We start from the raw sequence: 20,784 nt of genomic DNA, 5'->3' as shown, positions 1-20,784 counted from the left end.
ATGGCAACGAGAAAAACACGAATAAATTAGTGGAATGAAAAGCGTTCGTTCGTCCCACAGATATCAACGAACGCTTTTCATTCCACTAATTTATTCGTGTTTTTCTCGTTGCCATTTTCCCACCAATGACGTAGCTCCTTTTCCTGCCTTTAAAAGCACACACAACCCACAATTCCATATATTCGCACAACCCACATATTCGCTCCGACGAAGGGCTAACGCTCGAAACGTCAGCTTTTATAATCGTAACGGTGGCCAATTTACCAATTCAACTTTGTTGATATATTCAAATTATCTCGTTACCCCCACCGACGCAGCCCCAAACAGTTTCTTTAGAATATATCAGCATTTATTCATTTATAAAATTACCTCTGATGGTGTAAATCTGAAAAGCGTCCCCAGAACCACACTCATTTGATTCCGTAAGTTTTTCAATTTTCTGCGGTGCTGTAGCATTTGCCATACACTTGCTACTATTCTGAACTGCAAACAACCTGTAACCTGCCCTGACTGCAGCCACTGCGCACTTTGAAATGAAGCTCTCAAGCTGCGGAGAGTGACTTTCTTGCACGATAGCATCAGATTCACCCAATACACGAGTGAAACGATTCGTTTTATCAAATTTGTAACATCCAACATTTTTGTGTCCTGAAAGAGTAAACAGCATGCAGAACCGTTCACTGTTATGACTATAACTAGTCTACATACTAAACATATTAAAACGTCAGGCGTGGGCATCGACAGAAGGTTAAAACTTTAAACGATATTTAAATTGGCAAAATTTAAGCAGTCGATCAGCAAATGCAAAGGAAAGACGCATTAACTTTGTTACTATGGTATGTTATACTACCGGGCTGCATAACATGGATATCTCGGCATAAAATCTTACCCTTAATGTAATATACATGGTTGATTTGTTTCCCTCCTCTACCATGAGGCGGACATTGCTGATAGTGGCCATACTTGTGGAACGTCTTTATGGCCGAAGCACTGGCTTGGCACCGTCCACCATCCTGAACCGCAAAGATGTGGAATCCTCGCTTCTCGGCAGCACGAAAACATTTGTCGATGGAATCATTCCTTGTCGAGTAGTTACCATCCAAGATATCACATTTTCCTTCCAACGTTTCTATGGCAGGACTGGTTGTATTATCATTAAAGCATCCAATTGACTCGTACCGAGGTGACGCTTTTGAATAAAGTTGCAAAGTTTTCGTCAAACGTGGAATGGGACGGTCACTATTCTCACCCTATGATTTTCTTCTGCCATTTGTCGGCGGACTCTCTCACGTTTTTTGTTAACTATTAAACCCTTCGGGCCCTAAGAGTTATTAGCATCTACTTTATCCTTACAGTAGTATAATTGCCAAATCAAACAATTCATGAGAATTTAGGAAGTGATCGTCAATTTAAGAATCCTTCGATAGTCAAGCAAATTCTCCTACTCAGTGCCATTAGAAATATATAGAGAACAGAATGGAGAAGATACATATTGATCTTAGGGTGTAAAGAGTTAATTACAATCTCGTCCTGTCGCAAAAGTGGAATTGTGATTGTCCTGGCTATCTTTAAATCTGATTTAAACATTACATGTTATGAGAAAGAAGATGATTGAAGTAATCAAAAGAGCTGCAAGAGTCTAAAGAAAACCAGTGAACTCTCGAAAAATCCAGGAGCGTTTTCTGTAGGATTTAAAACGACTTCCAGACATGCATTTGTTGAAAAAGGAATGTATCGCATGCCTTTCTGATCTGAGATGTAAAACTTAGTGGTTTTCGGAAGTTTTGCTCGCACAAATTCTTTAAGTACGTCTAGCTCTGATTCTCCGTTCCTTGGTGTACGGTATTTTGAGGCGAAAGTGTGATTAAAGGCGTCACCCTGGTTAATTTTAATCAAACCTTTTTCTAAATAGTTCAATTTTTTTCCTTTCTTATGATACCCTAGAGTTTTAACGCTGTCGTTGTGTGTGTTGTTATCTCACCATGTATGTACTTATTGACGCCCAATTGTTAAAGTTGTTTGCATGTAGCCTTAAAATGTTACGCTCCATTCTATTACACGCAGTTCAAAAAATTGGATAATTGAATGCTGGCGATTGTTTCTTATCCTAATTCTGTTCAAAATACGGCCGCAAACTGAATGAGTACTAAGTGGTAGAAAAAACTTTCCACTTCCCAGTTCACAGTTTAAAAAAATAGCTATAGGTACTAACCTAAATTCGCACACTTGTATTTGACTTCCAAGTATTTAGCTGTGTTCTGGCGTGATGAATCATGACCAAAAACTGAATTATCTGCATGCAGCTCGCAACTAGCTTCTTCATTGCACTTTATCCGTACAATGGCAAGAGAGTTCTCAGCTTTGTAGTCTGTATTTTGAACTGTGGTTTGGTTGCAATTGTCTGGGTCTAATACACCATATTTTGCATCCACCACGTTGATTTTTTTTTCCTTCCCACAGCCTATGGTACTTCTTTCTCCCTCGCAAATGAAAACAGACCATACTTTCTCTGAGTAAAAGAGAAGAGCAAAAAAACACAGCATCGTCAATACGCCGAAAAAACTTTTTTTTCAATAATGTTCACTTCTCGAGCACACTGCGACGTTCCTGATCTCGTGCTGGCATCTACTTCACTAATAACTTGCCACGCTGCTAATATTGCAGTCCAGTTTATATCAATTGATTTGGCAGCTATCTTCTTTTATCGTAAAGACATTGTAGCGCTACAAATAATTCACGACAATCAACCAAGCTAGCGTTTGGTAATTTGGCCTTTGACTGACCTGTGCAGTTAATTCCATTTCCTTCAAATCCATCTTTACACGTGCAATTGTAGGATCCCAGGGTATTGTTACACTCAGCATTCACATCACAACCGTTTGTTCCGTTCAAACACTCATCTATGTCTAAGACAACAAAATGACTATCATTGGTCTATCAAAGTTATTTTGAATTGTGCGTTCTGGCTGAAAGTGTTTTGACTTTCATGCTTATGTTTCCTGTTGTCAAATTAGTACACACAGTTTTTCTCACTTCCATAATGTTCTTCCTTACACCTGCATCTGTACGATCCAATGGTGTTATTGCATATCGCATTACCTCCAGATCCATGTTCACCATGTTTGGGAAGCTTTAAAGAGCTTTTCATTGCGTTATATCTTTTCCTGATAATGGGGTCAGGTCTGAATTTTGGCGTAAAAATTCGTACTCAGTTTAATTGACATTTACTTCAGTAAAAAGAAACTGAGAAACTATAGTTAGGTGGCATAGATGCTGACAAAAGACACAAAGAAAAACGGTTTCAAAAGTGGTTAAGGATGGGAAAGAAAAAAAAAGGTGATGAACCCTGCTCAAGTCCCCCTCTTTCTTAATTAGATAGCTTGTGTTTTCCTTGATTGTTCTTAACGCAATTATATTTCACGTTTCTGCCTTAATAAAAGTATAAGATTCCTTACCTTCATCACAGTCATGGCCTTCAAATCCAGATCCAGCGACACACAAACACTGATAATCTCTGTCTGTAAACCCAGCTTGGCATGTTGCGTTATTCTCGCAGGGATTTTGGACGCAAGCATTCTTAAGGAGAAAAGGAAAAGAGAAACTTAAAGTGGTATTTCGGCAGGCATGACAGACTCCTCGCGTCTGTTCATTTATCCCCGTCGCAAGCAGGGAATTTTAAAGGAAAGGAGAGGTGGGTGAATCCTTTGGTCTCGTATCAAAGCTTTCCCGTGGTACAGAATTAGAATTTCATAGTGGTTATTACCTTGTCAGTATGTAACTTAACGTACTACTACGTGGAGTGGAGTAATATATAAATACAAATACGAATACAAATAAATACAAAGCTTTCCTGGACAAGGACGAGAGTATTACTTCTGGCTCTTAGAATTAATCCTCACCTCAGCTCCCCGGTAAACATAACTTTTGTTTTTCACTAGGTCTCCATCGTGTTCAATGGTTGCATTATTCAGTTCACACTTGTGTTTTTCAGGCGCTTGCAATTGTTTTATCGTATGAAAGTTATAACTGACGCAGTTAGGTTCCAGGTAGCATTGTAGCATGCAGATATCCTCGTCAGCCACGTCAACAGTTCGAACCGTGTGATTCTCCAGTCGGTAGTCAGGTTTAGGAAAACTGGTAAACTTCAAATTGCGGCAATTACCTTGAGAAAAATTGTGTTAAGTTAGAAAGCTGCTAACAAGCACTTCTACTGACAAGCACTTCTACTTAAATTGGGACTGTACAGCAGTGTTAGTACTGTATGAGTCTCGCTTTGGTTTGGCTTTTGGCTTTTGGCTTTACGTTAAACACCAATCGAATTATTGTATTTATATTCTGAATGATCATAGCAAAGTTTAACTTCTTTTTGATGCGATCAGCTATTGTGATCGATCGACTCAGTGATCCACGCCCAAGTCTATAAACTACTCGTGTTGGTATGTAGAGTAATTCGTGTTTGTCACGTACGTAATAATGGTCGTCTCGTCCAAGCTTGTTTAGTTCGTTAAAAACGATTACGTTTTCGCGGAGCTTGTTGTTTGGTCTCAGCTCAAAACTCATTTAATGAAAAGCGTGTGTTGTTATGTAGCGTGACTTCAGATTTCAACTATACTGCGTATTATGAATGAAAAGTGAAACTTTTTATTAACTCTTTGAATACCTATTCAGGTGCTGGGTTTTTATCTCTAAAAATGTATTAAAAGTTTACTTCCACAGTGTGGATCACCAGGAGACGAAACGCTGAAATGTATGCTCTAGCATGCACATTATAAGACTGAGCGTAATTGAGTATAATAGGAACAACAAATCCTAAAATGTCACATTTTGGTCAAGTGAAAAGGAAATACGATACAAGGAACTGTGACCAATGATGCGACTGCTTTCCAGAGTCTGATTTCGAAGTAGCAAGTGAAAGCAAATCTTGGAAAACTATGAAGGAAAGTAGAAAGCCTTGTGCTATAGTGCTATAGGAAGAATGTTCGAAAAGTTTCTTTTTCTTTATTTATTCTGGACATACCACAAGGGTGAAGTCGGCATTTTCATATCATCCTCTTTAAAAGCGTGTTTTCGAAAATTTGCGTTTTCGATGGACAGCTGTATTATCCAGATTTGTGTTGATGGTAGGCTATACTGTAAGAATAAGTTTGTTTTTTTCAAATTTACCCCACTAAGTGAAAGCGTGGACTCAAAATTAGGTGTTGAATTTGATTCAGCTTGAGGCCGCTAAATTTTCCTGTCAGTCAAAACGGGATGTCTGCATCACTGTTAAAGATGAATTCCTTTTCAAAACTATGTCCGCTGTAGTGAACACGTCCATGAATTTCTATCACACAGAATCTTTTCCTGTATTCGAAAAATGCTGTCCAACATCTTTATTTACATCAAAGTTAAATAAAGTTGATATCTTTTTGAGAGCAAGAAAATTTACTGACATCACTGTTCATCATGAAATTTCCGATCTTCGGAGTTCGCAATACTGATGCCGCCGGACATTCATTGTGGTTCTGTCCTCGTGTACCGGTTCACAAGAGCCGATACAAAAGACCAAATAATATACGACAGCTAACCAATGACCGGCTAAACAAAGAAAGAACGATAGTAATTCCCTTGTGAACCGGTACACCAGGACAGAACCTTCATTGTTTTATGAAATAACTCATAGATCTTAAAAATCCGTCCACAGTTCACAATGAAACCTGTGTTCAACGACAAAAAGACTCCGCTCTGTTTCGATATACGCGTCAGATCGTGCAAAACAAAGTCGTGTTTGTCATCTTTGTTCTCGCGCTTGAAGAAGTTGAAAACCTGATTGCATAATTTTTGAAAATAAAATATCATAAGGAAATCCACGGATCGACGGCCACCAATCTCCGTTTTGATCAAACAGGACTGCGTAAAAAAATATTTAACAATTTTTATCCTTGAAACCACCTGTTTAGCTTGAAAAGCCCTTTTTAGGAAGTAACAGTGATAAGATGATGCATGTGAGATCTACCAAAAGCCGAGTTTCAATACAAATAACATGTTTAAGCCCAAAGGTAAAAGTTCTGCTGCTTTCTCTTTTCTCTTGAAATTTTTTCCACAAAACGTTATTTTAAAAAACTATATTACCTGACTTAAAAGTTTCGCTTCATTTGATCCAGCCGAACTGTTTTAGTTGAGTTCACTAAGACTTCCCACTTGTATTAAAATTCGTAGATCTGCCAGTGGCCGCTTATCCATCGCGCGGAATCGAAAAGTCGAGAACGTTTATGGACAGCATTATAGAGACGTATTTAAATGTTCCGAGTTAAACTGCCCCTTTCGGCTAATACAAGAAGCGTGTTCTCTTAAAATTTTATTCTGAACTTCTTATAAAATGCGCACGTTGTATATACTATGCCTGTCCAGGGCCAAAACTATTTGGTTGAAATAACTTTAATTTCTTTTATACTTCTTAAAGAAGCCTGTGCGAATATTTCAAGACTTAGTTATGCTAATAAGGATAATAAAAATGGAACATAATGACTTCGTAAACTTTTAAAAAGTACTCAGACATGAGTTAGGACATAACTGTAGGAAAATCTCACCTTGTCCTTCTGGTATTAAGGAAGCCAAAACGGCGAGAACGAAGCAGTAGAATACAAAGAGCATGTTTCCTGGAAAATGCCCGCTGTATTTCAGGCGAACAATTACGGCGAGTTTTTCAACCTTATGCCGGAGAAATATCAGACAAATTGAGACAGCTGAAGTTTAATATGCGTTCAAATACACAACCTTCTCTGTTTAATTATGGGGTTGTCAGTGGTTGCCACAAATGAATAAGTTTCTCTGGGATGTAATTGGTTGGTGAAATTCGATTATACTTAATGCATATCGGTGACCTTCAATTTGAATTTTAGGGAAAGTTGTCCTTTATGTGTTAATCTATTCTGGCTTAATTATCTCTGTAGGGGTGCAATGTATGGCGATAAGTTACTTGAAAACGTTTTAACAAATGCTTCTACGCTCTCCTTACCTACCCAAACTTGACCGCAAAATAAAGACGACCAAACCATCATAACTAAACACGTAGAACTTTCATACAAAATCCTGAAGTAACACAGAAATTCTTCAGGCGGTAGAAACTTGTTTGAAAGGATCATTGGTCTTTCGGTTCTATATAGTTCCTAGCATATCCCGTATATCCCTGACAGCATTATTTTTGAAAATAAAACATCTCAAGGAACTCAACGAATCGACGGTGAACAATCTCCGTTTTAATCAAACAGGATTGCATGAAATTTTTTGAACAAAAATTTTCTTGAAAACCACCTGTTTAGCTTGAGAAGCCCCGGCTCTTTAGGAAGTAACAATGAATGGATTTATGTATGTATGTATGTATGTGATTCAAGCTTAGTTTCTTTTCTCCAGAGGCAAAGTTTCAATCCACAAAGTCCTCAGATTTTACCAACAGCCAAGTATTAATACAAATAACACGTTTAAGGCCAAAGTTAAAGGCACTGGTGCTTTTCCTTTTCTCTATATTTTTTCTCTTCAGGTAGGGTTTGAAAATTAAAAATTTTTCACAAAACGTTAGTTCGCTTGTATTGACGATACAAAGGACCTCCAGTGATAATTTCGCTATCACGTGGCATCGAAAATTTTAAAACGTGCATAGACAGCGTTGTAGAGACGTGATTAATCATTCTACCGTATACTCTCTTTTGGCTACTCCAAAAATCATGTTCCCCATATTCTTCATCTTGTTGCTCGTAAATAATTTGTTGTAAAATGAATTCGGCAAATGTTGAACGTACTGTAAAATTTGAATAAAGGCTGATAGTTTCGAAAGAAACTGTTTGGGGCTGCGTAGGTGGGGGTAACGAAATAATTTGGATATATCAACAAAGTTGAAATGGTAAATTGGCCACCGTAAGTGGCCAATTTACCGGTGGCCAATTTACCATTTCAACTTTGTAAAATTTGAAGGTTACTTCATACCATCCAAAGGAGAAAACTATTTGTCATGATTGGAGTAATTTGTTATAGCTAGCAACACTGGAAGTTTGTGTGAATATTTCAAGGCTTTGTTATGTTAATAAGGATAATAACAATCTATAATAATAAATTTTTAAATAGTACTCAGACTTGAACAAGGACAAAATTATAGGAAAATCTCACTTTTTCTTCTGCAGGTATCAGAGAAGCCAAAACGGCGAGAACGAAGCAGTGGAATGCAAAGAGCATGTTCCCAGAAAATGCCCGTTATAATTTTCTCGAGTCAGGCAATTTGAGCTAGCTGAAGTTTAATCTGCGCTCAAATACACCTCATTCTTTCTTTATTTATAAGGTTGTCAAGGGTCATTTCTTATGACTCTTTCCCCTTGTTATGTTGAGTTGGAGAAGCCAATGCAGCCGTTCTTAGCGTTCAGCGCGCTAAAAGTTGTTTGTATTTTCGATCAAAGTGTGAGGAAATATGCTTAGTAATGTTAGATTGTAGTTGTACCTTTTTATTCAGCGGTCGCCACATGTACCTGTTCAGACACACAAGGTACTCGAGTACCATACCGTAAAAACGACATTTGGTAAATTCTCGCTTGTGCAACTTGAAGTTTGTTTGAATCTTTTCTTCTTTGGAAGCTTTGCTAACATGGTTTGTGTATAGAGATTACTCCGCGTTTACGATTTTTATTTACGAATTGAGCAGTATAAGCCCTCAAGGATTTCATGGTAATTCAAACTCCTAAGTTTACAAGGCCAACCAAGGGGAAATATACATTAAATTTTAATTTTACAGGTATTTGTATAGTTTCTCTTTACGGTTTCTGGAAGCTTAACCGTCAACCGTCCTTTCGATCTTCGGCTAACCATTGGTGCTACAATTACTTTTATATTTATCTATTATTCCAAAAAAAAAAAATTAAAATTAGCCTGACCAACATAACTCTAAAAGTGGTTAAATGAGTGCGAAGAAAATTTGAACGTTCTCTCTTACTTTTTCTAACGCTTTTTTCTAAAATCTGCTATCCGAGTTTGCATGCCGACCTAGGCAGGAGTAAAAAAACATCACCATGCTTTGAAAAATTTATCTACAGTCACAAAGACATGCGGGAGGTTGCAAGACCTGTCAAGGAGTTACAAACAAATCCCGATGTTTTGCTAGATTTCACTAAACTCACAAAGACATACAGGAAGTTGCAAGTCCTGTGCAAGAGTCACATACAAATTCCGATGGTTTTCTAAATATGACTAAACTCACAAAGACCTCCGGAAGGTTGCAAGACTTGGAGAGGCACCATTACGCAAATAAAATGTTTTGATCATCATCTTGTCGTATGCTTTATCTTTCACCACACATAGCCGTAGCTTTTCAAATTCTACTCTTTTAGGAACTCACAAAAAGCTTCAGTACATTCAAATAACTTAAAAATTTTATTCCCAATCTATGCATATTTTTTACAGCAATTATAATTTGCAGAATAAACTTAAATACTCAGAAGTGGCGGGGAGCTCGGTTCTAGCAACTTGAAATTTTAAAATTTGAGATGATTTTAAATTTAAGAAGGAATAAATTAGCCCAAAACACGCTTCTTGCTCCCCAATTTGCCTTCTCACTTTTCGTGTTATCTTCAATCTCCCGTTTAGCTCCCTTAATTTTCCTTGTAACTTATTCGAAAATATTTTATGCTTTAGTTAAAAAACGGACGGTAACTGATCGTTTTGTCTATTGCCATCACCTTTTTGTTGGATGATGTATTGATATCATTGGGAGGAATGACTTCGAAATTTCCCCCCCCCCCCCCCAACCCCTGGTGGCTAAAAAGAATGTTAATTAGGAGTTCACTGCATTCAAAAACTAAATGATGACATGGCTGTTAAATGAGATTTAGTGCTAGATGAGTGTAAAACATCTCAATTGCACATTTCATTACCAGCAGTGTGAAGTGATCAAATTGACTTTCTCACCTCCAGGATCTAAAATTTAACTCTCCTTATTGGTTATCATAGATCTCTTTGTGGGTTAGTCATGGGAATCTTTCATGGTTAAATCCAAACAATATCCTTACTTGGAAGTTATCTTCCATCTCAACAGCAGTTTGTTGATAGTGTGTTAAAATGCAGACTATATACCCTTGCAACACTGGATAGTAAGAGAGTTTGAAAACCCACAAAATGGGAAAAAATCACGTTTGAAACAAGCTCTTCGTCAGAGATTTCAATTTTTTCTTCTACTCAAGAGAGGCCATAGTTCACCTCCACATCTTCCATGCATACTTTATTCTTATTTCATCAATTGTCCCTTCAACCTTTCACATTTTTTAAGATAAACTTAGAAGCAAAATAACTTGGAAAGTGTTAAACTTGTATGCTACGCATGTAAAACATGCGTAGCATACAAGTTATCATTGATTTCCCGTCAGCAAATCAATGATAAGTCATTATCAAACCGCGTAAGCTATCACGATACTCGCAAGAATATCGTCTAAATTAATGGCGATGTACCTGAACACGAGTGTCCATCGCCAATGTATCCCTCTCTGCAAGTACAGTGATAGGAGCCCACGGTGTGTTGGTATAGTATCCATTGACGTCACAAGCATTGTTTCCACTGATGCATTCATCTTGATCTGGTTAGTTCAAGAGAAAGGAAGAAGTCATGATTTCATAAATGTTAATAAAGCAGAGAAATAGCCTTACACACTACTAAATTGACAATCACTGCCATAAAACAAGAATTAATTGTCTCCCAGCAAAATAGACCGTGTTTACCAGCAATATTGGAAAAATAATTTTTTTTTTCAAATTCTATCCAAATTTAGTTCAGTTTGAGATCGTCAAACTCCTGCGTATTTTTGCCTGGAAGCTTTTTACTCAGTGAAACAGAAACATAAAGCGGAAACTGTGCAATGCATAGTTATCCACGAGTTTTTATGTATTGAAGCAACCAAGGATACTATAAAAATAAAAGACAACGCAAGCAGTGGCTTAACTATGATTTACCTTCCAAATACATATCACAGTAAACCAGAACTGCCTTCCCAGTGCTAGATGGATCCAGCCAGTATTTGTTGCTTCCGGTGGCTTTCCCTTCGCTTGCTTTTATTTCACGGCATGAACGTGCTGGTAACTCCGGAATCGAACCCAAGGGAGCTGAATGGGTAAAAATGTTGGAAAACATAAGGTATGTTAAATTGCGTTCATCGAAAGAGGAATAAGAACTAATTGCACAAAAATATGACTTTTGAATCCCACTCACTTGATGTCCTCCTTCGGTTGTCAAAGCTTAAAAGCTCGGTTAAGCTGTCCCCCTACCCCCATGGATAGGTAGGTACCCTCTCTCATAAGCTTTACTAGATTAGCTTCTTGTAACACTTTAAAAGGTAAATAAACCAATAATTCCTCGTTTTACACACACACGAAAGTTGTCTTTGTCTCTCTCTAGAAAAATTATAGAGTTATATATTCTTTATACAATACCATAAGATATCGAAAAAGGCGGACTGTAAGCAGCCGTCGAGCGTATGTTCAAAATATTTTTCTATTTCAATATTAAAATATCTTTAGTGGAATCCTAATTATATACACATGCATACTCTTTCTAGAAAACGTCTGTTTGACATTGTTTGCATAAAAAAATCATCGTAATCTTTGCTTGTGTTAAAGATATCTATGATTATTATTCGACAATTTGGTTAGCTTAGTACTTACCTCTTCCGTTCAAACGGCGAATATAAAACCACGCTGGGTATGAACGGAAATTCTCAGGTCTTGCGTCCTTTGTGCGGTTGTTTAATTCACAGATCTGTTCTTTTCTGTTGAAATTATAGCTCTGGCAGGTAATTTCCCTTTCACATAACATATCACAGATATGAGGAGCTACCACCGTCATTTTATTGAAAATGAAACCTCTGAGAGCCATGCCACGAATATTAATTTCTGTCCTGCATTGATCCTCAGCGGTCACAAGGTTGATGAACATAACACAGACAAGAAAATAACAAAATCTCCACAACATTATTCCTGAAAAACGGAAATCATAGATAGGTCTGGGTATCAACTAACGAACTTTTATCTTAAGGCTGACTAAGAACAGTGCATGTAACTGGCATGTGATCTCTTCAGTGGTGCCAAATTAAAACTACTGAATGCATGAGACTTGCTGCCATCAACGTCAGGTAAATGGCCATTGGTCCCATGAGAATTTAACATTTTATTGCGAAACTTTAGAAAGGCTGTGTCAGGAAGAGCCATTTCAGTTAAGTTCCAACAAGCCTTTCGGCGTTTTTTTAAAAAACAAAGGTCTACCAATAGTCGTCTTGTCCATTGTGCGGCATGGAAAAGCCGAAAATGTTCATGGACATCATTGCAGAGACAGAAAACTTGCATAGAGAGCATCGTAGACGTGCCTATTTTTTCTAAACTTTCATTTAAGCTACCCCAAAATTATAACCGTTTCTAATCTCATTACTGCGAAACAATTGTTTGCAAACTGAATGCATGAACTTCCTGAATTAGCTTCGTGCGATCCACTAACCCGCTGAAAAAATTTGAATACAGAAGCTTGTACATGAATGTATGTGAATTGACAATTAAGAAAAAGAGGCCTATTTTCTTTTTTCTTTGCAAACTTCAGTATCCGCTAAACCATGATGAAGGAGTTACTTACTCTTCTGCAAGTTAGCTGAGAGGTCATCATTTTGAAATTTCTGTGTAATTTCCCTGCCAGGCGGTAACCCTGAAAGGTTACAAACGAAGCAGACAGGCCTACCATTAAAAATTATCTTAAAAGGAAGGTTTAAATTCATTCGCATCATATTTGTACAATACGCCATGCGCATAAGATTACATTCGATGTGAAATGGGGTTGACAGGCCTACACGACTTCTCAGCGCGTGTTTAGAATAGCCTATTCAAAGTTTTGCCCTCATGAGTATGTCTTTGAGCGACCGTCCTCTTTTGTAAGATACGAGGGGCAGTCTTTTGTATATTTCGCTCAGTGGTGGTTGTATTTCTATTAAATGCCAGTTTCTCATGAGAATTTGCTTTAGGTTTGGCACTGATGGTTGGTATTGTATAACAAAAGGCAAGATTCGTTTGTTCGTCTTCTGTTTCTATTGAAGAGCTAGTTTCTTGTTTTTGAAATTTACCTCTGAGAGGGTTGTGTTAATGAGGTCCTCTGGGTAGCCTCTCTTCAGTAAATGCGCTTTGAAATTTGCGATTTTCTCCTCGAATATTGTTTGAGAGGAGTTTGTTCTGAGAAGTCTAAGGGCCTCCCCTTTTATGAAGCCTTTTTTAACTCCTTGAGGGTGACAGGAATTATAATGTGTATAATGAAATGTCTCAGTTTGTTTAACTGGAGTACGCACATCAAGGACTGCGTCTTTTTCGAATCGTTCGCTTTGTAGATGTAGGTGTCCAAGAATGTTGTTTCCTTATCGGAAATCTCAGCCGTAAATTTTATTGTTGGATGATGATGGTTAGCTCAATTGGTAGGGCGCCGGAATGTTGTGCGGGAGGTCGAGGGTTCAAGCCCCGGCAGGACCAACACTCAGGATCTTAAAATAATCGAGAAGAATTTGCTGCCTTTCTATAACATCAAGAAATGGTTAGATATTCTAGTCTTCTCGGATAGGGACGAATGAATGGAGGTCCCATCTCCTGCAAGGTTGGGGTAAGAGACATTAATTTCCCACGCACGAGGTTACTGTGTGATGGATGTCCTCCACTGGGGTGGTTTGGGTGGGTTCATTAGAGGGCCATGTGTTAGAAAACTCTTTACTGGGTTAATCATGTATCTGCCCTCTCGAAATAAAGAATATTGTATTGTAAAGAACATTGTATTGTATTGTATTGACCGAGAAATCCGAAATGTTTTCCTGAATCTTGCCTCCGAATAGTTGTTCCGAGCATTCTCCCACCATCCAGCGCTTCTCCTCAACCGACGACAGGAGCGAGACACAGGAGTGATGTTGTTTCGTTGTGGTGAAATAAACAACACAACAAGAAAACAAGCATTCAAAACTCTCCTCCTCTGAGCAATTAGGTGGTTTAACGCCATTTGCATGTTAAGGCGCCTTCTTCTTCCTTCACGGATGGCATTAGCGATGAGAAATTCTTCCGAGTTGTTTCTCGCGCGGTTTTCCGAAAACTCCGCCATGTTGAATCCTCTTGGCCTCATATCAGTAACCGCTGACCGTAACGGTTTCATTTTGTTGTTGCGCCATTTTCGATGAGCCTCGTCTTTCGCGACAGGCAGCTTAAAAATTCCTATTCCCTTCGATCGTCTGCACGATCCGCAGCCAAGGACGGAGCAGTTGACCCTTGGCATCACTTACGAATCCTCTTAAGATAATATTTCAGTTAGATTATTTTTAGATCATCCGTAAAAAAAGAATAAACTGGAAGCACTTTGTGCAGCTTCGCGGTCACGTGACATGCCATGAACCAACACAAAGAGTTCCATCGTTTGAAGTTCGCCGGATTTCATAACCAGTTCCCTCTATTAACTCTGGTTCAACTGACGTCTGAATCAACTGTCGAACTTAATTATTTGGGTCGACCCAAATAGGTATTAGGTTGGGCACATGCAGAGTTCGACGTTTGAACCGGGCCTTAGAGGCTCATTGTAGGTTTTAGGCTGAATATTTCCTAATAAAGAGTTCATTATTCCTCTCTATTGATAGGTCACGAGTAAGTTTTAAAATGTTTCTAGAATACTTGATCTTGAGTACTTTAATGATTCCTCAATCTTCCTGTCCATAACACATATTTTATAGTCATGCAGCCAACATTGAGCTGCTTATCGTTGTATTTTCAGAACTATGAACAGGTTGGAAAAAGGAAAAAGAGAAAACCTAGAAGAACTGAGGCGAATTTTAACAAATGTCTATTTGAGTTGTTCAAATATTACTAAATAATTTCAAGATATCAACAAAGTTGAAATGGTAAATCACAGGCAGCCCAAGCTCACTACTGGAAAAGCGGATGTGACTCTTACCGTGTTGCGCAACGTTTTATATTTATAAAGGTTTTTATGGGATGTTATCGATTTGCCTTAAAAGAGAGAAAAAAATTTCTTGTTTTGAAATAAAATGGGCTTACCTTATTGCCTTGTTGTTTTCTTTGTTGATTCCTAGCGTCTCAGGCCATTTTCAAGCGTTTTCGGCGAGTTAGCGCTATGTTGGTGTTCAACTGCTAAAAGGCCGGAAACCTATTTTAAAAGTGTCCGTCGCCCGAAGCGAATAATTCCGCCAAAAAATTACCACCAGTCTCGATTCCTCCAGAAAATCAAAGCAGAGATGTTGCAGTTCCATTTCCATTCACTCGATTCCCAATTCCTCCCACAGATCTTTCACTAGCGATGCTTTTATCTCCAGATCGACAAACAAACCAGTTAGCTCCTCTTGTCCCCTCGGGAGGTTTTGTCAAGAAACCAGTGTTGTAGCCACGGGTACACAAAAACCAATGGTGTAGCCATGGGTACCAAAATGGGACCTAGCTATGCCAATCTTTTTGTAGGTTTTGTCGAACACTAATAAAACGGCTCCAAACCTGAACTCTGCGGTCGCTACATCGACGACTGCATCGGCGCCACCTCCTCTACCAGAGAGGAGCTGACTCAATTCATAGCCGCAGTCAATTCTTTTCACCCGGCTCTGAAAGAGACATCAAAGTTTCAATTGAAGGCAACGGTTTATGCACTAGTGTGTATAACAAAGCTACAGACTCGCATAATTACTTGTTGTATTCGTCTTCGCATCCATCTCACGTTAAGAACTCCATTCCTTTCTCTCAGTTTCTAAGACTTCGTCGTTTATGTAGCGATGACTCTGATTTCCACCACAAATCAGAGTCAATGTGCCAGTTATTCGATAAACGTGGTTACCCTGATTCTGTCGTTCAAGCGGGTTACCACCGCGCCCAACTTATTGATCGACATTCAGCACTACAAACGTCACAAAAGGAAGATTCCGACCGCATTCCATTCACCCTCACAACAAATCCGTTAAATCCATCAATCTTAAAAACTTTAAATTACTTCAAAACGATCCAGGGACAAGCACTATCTTTTCGCAGCCTCCGCTCATTTCATTCAAACGCGACAAAAACGTAGGTAATTTTTTGGTCAGAAGTTCTTTTCAGACTAATGACCAACCAGGCACTTTTAAATGCGCTCGTGCACGATGCAAAATGCGTCCTTTCATTCACAACACTGAGAAAATATCGGGACCCAAACGATCCATTAAGATCACCGATCACTTCACGTGCACCTCCGCCAATGTAATCTACTGCATAACTTGCACTTATTGCAAAAAGATTTACATCGGCGAAACAGGCAGAAGACTAGGTGACCGATTCCGAGAACACCTTCGCGACGTGGAGAGGAATGACAAGGACACATCGAAACCAGTCGCTAGACATTTTAACTTGCCTAATCATTCCAAGCAACATATGGCAATCTGCGGTCTTTCCCAGTTACACTTAGGTAGCACGGAAACCCGTAAACTCTTGAACAAAAGCTCATCTTTCAAACCGGCAGTCTAAATCCCCCAGGTATCAACGAACGCTTTTCATTCCACTAATTTATTCGTGTTTTTCTCGTTGCCATGTTCCCACCAATCACGTAGCTCCATTTTCTGCCTTTAAAAGCACACACAAACCACAATTCCTCTATTCGCTATGACGAAGGGCTAACGCTCGAAACGTCAGCTTTTATAATCGTGAGGGTGGCCAATTTACCATTTCAACTTTGTTGATTTATTGAAATTATTTCGTTACCCCCACCGACGCAGCCCCAAACAGTTTCTTGAGAAACTATCAGCCTTTATTCATAAATATTATTCAGTTTTAATAGACCGGTCCAGCTTGTCTGTTAAAGTGGGGCGTAACGATTATTGTTCCACAGAAATATGTTTGTATTTTTTATCAGGGAAACAGTACATTGTACTTAATTGACAATCATGGCCACACAACACAACAGAATTTTAATATTTTCTTTCAATTAAATGGACAATGCCTGCAATATTGAAGCAAGTATGTTTTTCAAACTTTCATCAAAATTCAGTTTAGTTTCAGCTTGTCCGTTGGTGCGACTTTTTGCCCTTTTTGGCTTTTTTATGAAAAGCGGGAACCACAGAACAAAGTTCCCGCTGAATTCTCAACTAGTGCATGATGAAAATTTTCAATTCATGCTGCACCGAAGAAGATTGATCTAAAGAATCGACGAATTTAACAAAGAAGGAAACCAGAAGTGACTTAAAACAATGTGATTAACCTTCCAAATACATATCACAATAAACCAGAACTGCTTTCCCAGTGCCAGATGGATCCAGCCAGTAGTTGCTACTTGCAATGTCTTTCCTTTCGCTTGCTTTTATCTCATGGCATGAACGAGCTGTAACTCCGAAATCGAACCCAAGGGAGCTGGTATAGGATAAATAGTTGAAAACAAAGTATTCGTAGGTGTGTTCGAATTCCTTTCACTTGAATGTCCTTCTTTGGCTGAGAATGGTTAAACTCTCTGTCAGACATCAACCTGACCTTGAGAGGCGGGGTCCTCTCACTCATAAGCCCACTGTTTAAGGCTTTTAGTTATTTTTTTTTACGGAAAGCGCGGAAGATCAGAAAATGTTGGCTGTTTGTAAAGTGGGAAGTATGACTAAAATATGTCTAACTATCATTTAAAATGCTTGGTCAAGTACTTACCTCTTCCGTTCAAACGCCGAATATAAAACCACGCTGGATCTACGGAGCGGAAATTCTCAGCTCTTGCGTCCTTTATGCGGTTGTTTAATTCACAGATCTGTTCTTTTCTTTTGAAATTATAGCTCTGGCAGGTAACTTCCCTTTCACATAAAATATCACAGATATCAGGAGCTACTACTGTCATTCTCTTGGAAACAAAACCTTTGAGAGCCATGCCACGAATGTTTACTTCTGTCCTGCATTGATCCTCAGAGGTTGCAAGGTTGGTGAACAAAACACAGACAAGAACATAAGTAAATCTCCAAAGCATTTTTCCTGAAAAACAAAATTCGTAAGGAGGTCCGCGTTTTACGTGTACGACATCAAAGGGCGAACTTTTTCTATTCTTAAGGCTGACAGTAAACCTTTCTTCTGTGGCTGTCTCTTCTTAATAGACAGACGGTCGAACAGATCTTATACTTCATTCAGCCTTCAAGAGATTTGCTTTGTCTGATTTTGAAATTTTCTTGAACCAACACATCACGGCCTGGATTTTTATTCTAACGTTCCGTTTGTTTAATCACAGGTTATGTAAACCGTAGATCGCTGTTTTTTTTTTTATACTTAGAAGAAAAAGGCATTTCTGACCTATTGATTTCATGGTATGCACAATCTCTAGAAATTCGTTCACTAAAAAAGCTATCGTCTTTTTCGAATCACATGTCAATAGTCATCATCATAGTTACTGTGGTCAAAATGTTTGGACTCACTGGGCTGAGCCTCGTGGGTCCACAACATTTTCACCAATGAGATGACGAAATTGTTTTCGATAAGAGTAAAGGCCGATTTGTTAAACTTTTATCGGGATAGCGCAAATAATTTGCATGCTATCTCAGTTTGAAAAAAGCGCTAATTTTCCTTCTGTGATACAGTTTATGGTCACCGACGGCTTGTAGCTTGCGTCTTCATCGGCCGGATTTGTCAACTGGTTTGGCGGCTCAGATTTCAACACCTCTCAAGTACTGCCTTCTCTCAAAATCGTTAAAAGGGAGAATTTTCGAGCAGGATATAACCTTACTCACAGAACAATCTGTTTTTCTCATTAATAAGAGCCACTTTGCTTACCTTACATACCAAGTACTGACAGCTGCCTATTGACTATTCTTTATCAGGATGACAGCAGAAACAACAGAGTTCCGTTTCCTAATTCAATTCGTTATCATATTATTTTCAAATCCCTTGTTATTTTACTTTTAATGGAAAAGTGAAAGTTTAGTATTTTCCAGCTACAGGCTGTATTGTCCAAAATTATCAGCCAGTGTCTTATTTCTAAAATTCCCAAACTAGTTACATTTTGCTTCAGAAGAGGCTATTTTGAGGATCGTCCCCGTTGGGCATTATTGAGCCATCGAGCGGGATCCAAAAGTCGAAAATGGGGTTTTTGGATACCGTTGTAGAAACAGAAAATGTTTTTCCTCTTTTGGTTGCTAAAAGCCATATTACCCTTACATTATATCCTTTGTAGTCTTCTCATTTCCATAACATGTGTCGTAAAATAACTTCAAAATATGTGAACATCTAACAAAATCTGTACGAGCTTATCTTATTGCAGTCCAAGGGGAAAACATTTTTAGATTAAATAATTCATATATCCAATACTAGTAGAATAAGTTCGCTTGAATATTTCAAGGCTTAGCTGTGTAAATAAAGATAGAAAAAAAAGGAAAATAATGCTTTCGCAAACTTTGGAATAGTAATTAGACGTGAGCAAGGAAACAGCTCTTAGAAGGAGAATCTCACCTTGTCCTTCTGGTATTAGGGAAGCTAAAACGGCGAAAACGAAGCAGTAGAATACATGTACCATGTTCTCCCGTTATAATTCGAACCACCACAGTAAGGTTTTCTAATTTGAGTAGCACCTCAGATAATTATAAATTGGGACAGCTGAAGTTTAATCTACGTTCAAATACGCGACCCTATTTATTTAATTATGATGTAAGGCCTTCAGTGGTTGTCAGAATTGATCATAAATTAGTTCCACTGGGATGCAGTTGGTTGGTGAAACTCGATTATTCATAATGTGTATTAATGGCCTTTTATTTCAATTTGTAGAGGAAGATGTCCTCTTTGTGTTTTCCTAGTTTGGCTTAAGTAATTCAAATAACCCTCTAAGCGATACATGACAGGAATCAGTAAACGAGCCGCCACATCACATTTCTGGTTTTTAAGTTGGCGCATTTTACAGATATCAGTAATGATGACCACGCACGAGATTACTGCGTGATGGATGTCCTCCCCTGGGGTGGGATGGGTGGGATTTATTGGGTGGACTACTCGCATGGATCGCATATGTTCCGTTCTAGTCCTACCCTACTGCGATAATGCAGTGGAAAATGGTTAGAAAAACTCCCCATATGGGAAAAGAATGCATTATCTACAAAAATTACATTTACGTCAACAACTGTAAATTAAACCTTTTAAGGTTAAACTACAAAGAAGCGGTTTATCTCAGCTACACTTCTTAACAGACACTAATGTAGTGAACCATTAGGTTTATTTTGCATGTTTCGGCCGAGCACCAGCGTACAATAATGAAGGAGCACATACTCAAAAACATTGCATTTTCAGTAATCGTTATCAAAGCACACGACAAAAAGACATACCGAGAGCTTAGCAACCACTAACAAACATCGTGGTTAGAACGGTGGCCAGAAAAAACTGCTGTAAAATACCCCGTAGAGAAAAAGAGACAGGAAATCTGGGTAGGAACTAGGCACAAGCTCACGTAACCTTCCTACTAGGCTATATGCATACTTACAAAAAATAAATAAATAAATAAACTTAGCAATAGCTGAGAAGGTGTAGGTCTAGAATGATTGCCCACGTGTAATCACAAGCTTTAATACTCGTATCACTATACCCATAATACATCTATACTCAAGGACCCAGGCCCTTGCCCTGTTGCTCTCGTGCCGCAGAAATATTTAATTTCCGGCTTATTCGTTGGCACTCAAACGCCAGAAATTCCATTTTTTTCGAGGAAAGGCATCCTGGTTGATTTGATAAAACAAAGCAAATAGAAACAGAAAGTAGCCCCTTGTCATAGAGCCAGGTGCCTCTACTGTAAGTTGATGAAAA

At 38.5% G+C, this 20,784-nt stretch overlaps 2 protein-coding genes across 3 annotated transcripts in view; one reads left to right on the top strand and one right to left on the bottom strand.

The window, feature by feature from the left end:
• Positions 1-11,936, bottom strand: part of LOC111319141 (uncharacterized) — a 41,868-nt gene extending 29,932 nt beyond the window's left edge. The window contains exons 1-2 of one of the 2 annotated variants that reach the window (XM_088735877.1): positions 11,671-11,936; positions 10,963-11,112 (exon numbers count right to left, since the gene is read on the bottom strand). In XM_088735877.1, the coding sequence (XP_088592003.1) occupies positions 10,963-11,112; positions 11,671-11,881 (361 nt within the window). In that variant the 5' untranslated portion in view covers positions 11,882-11,936. Of the gene's footprint in view, positions 1-369; positions 669-10,962; positions 11,113-11,670 lie in introns of those variants that run through there. The other variant, XM_088735876.1, reaches the window with a different exon arrangement.
• The window catches only part of LOC148721285 (QRFP-like peptide receptor), a 58,168-nt gene that overhangs the window by 36,802 nt on the left and 582 nt on the right, over positions 1-20,784 (top strand). The window lies entirely within an intron of this gene.

Source organism: Stylophora pistillata, chromosome 10 (assembly GCF_964205215.1).
Source record: "Stylophora pistillata chromosome 10, jaStyPist1.2, whole genome shotgun sequence".
NCBI lineage: Eukaryota > Metazoa > Cnidaria > Anthozoa > Scleractinia > Pocilloporidae > Stylophora > Stylophora pistillata.
Note: the sequence above shows the minus strand (reverse complement) of the source record. Positions and strands in the feature narration are given on the sequence as shown.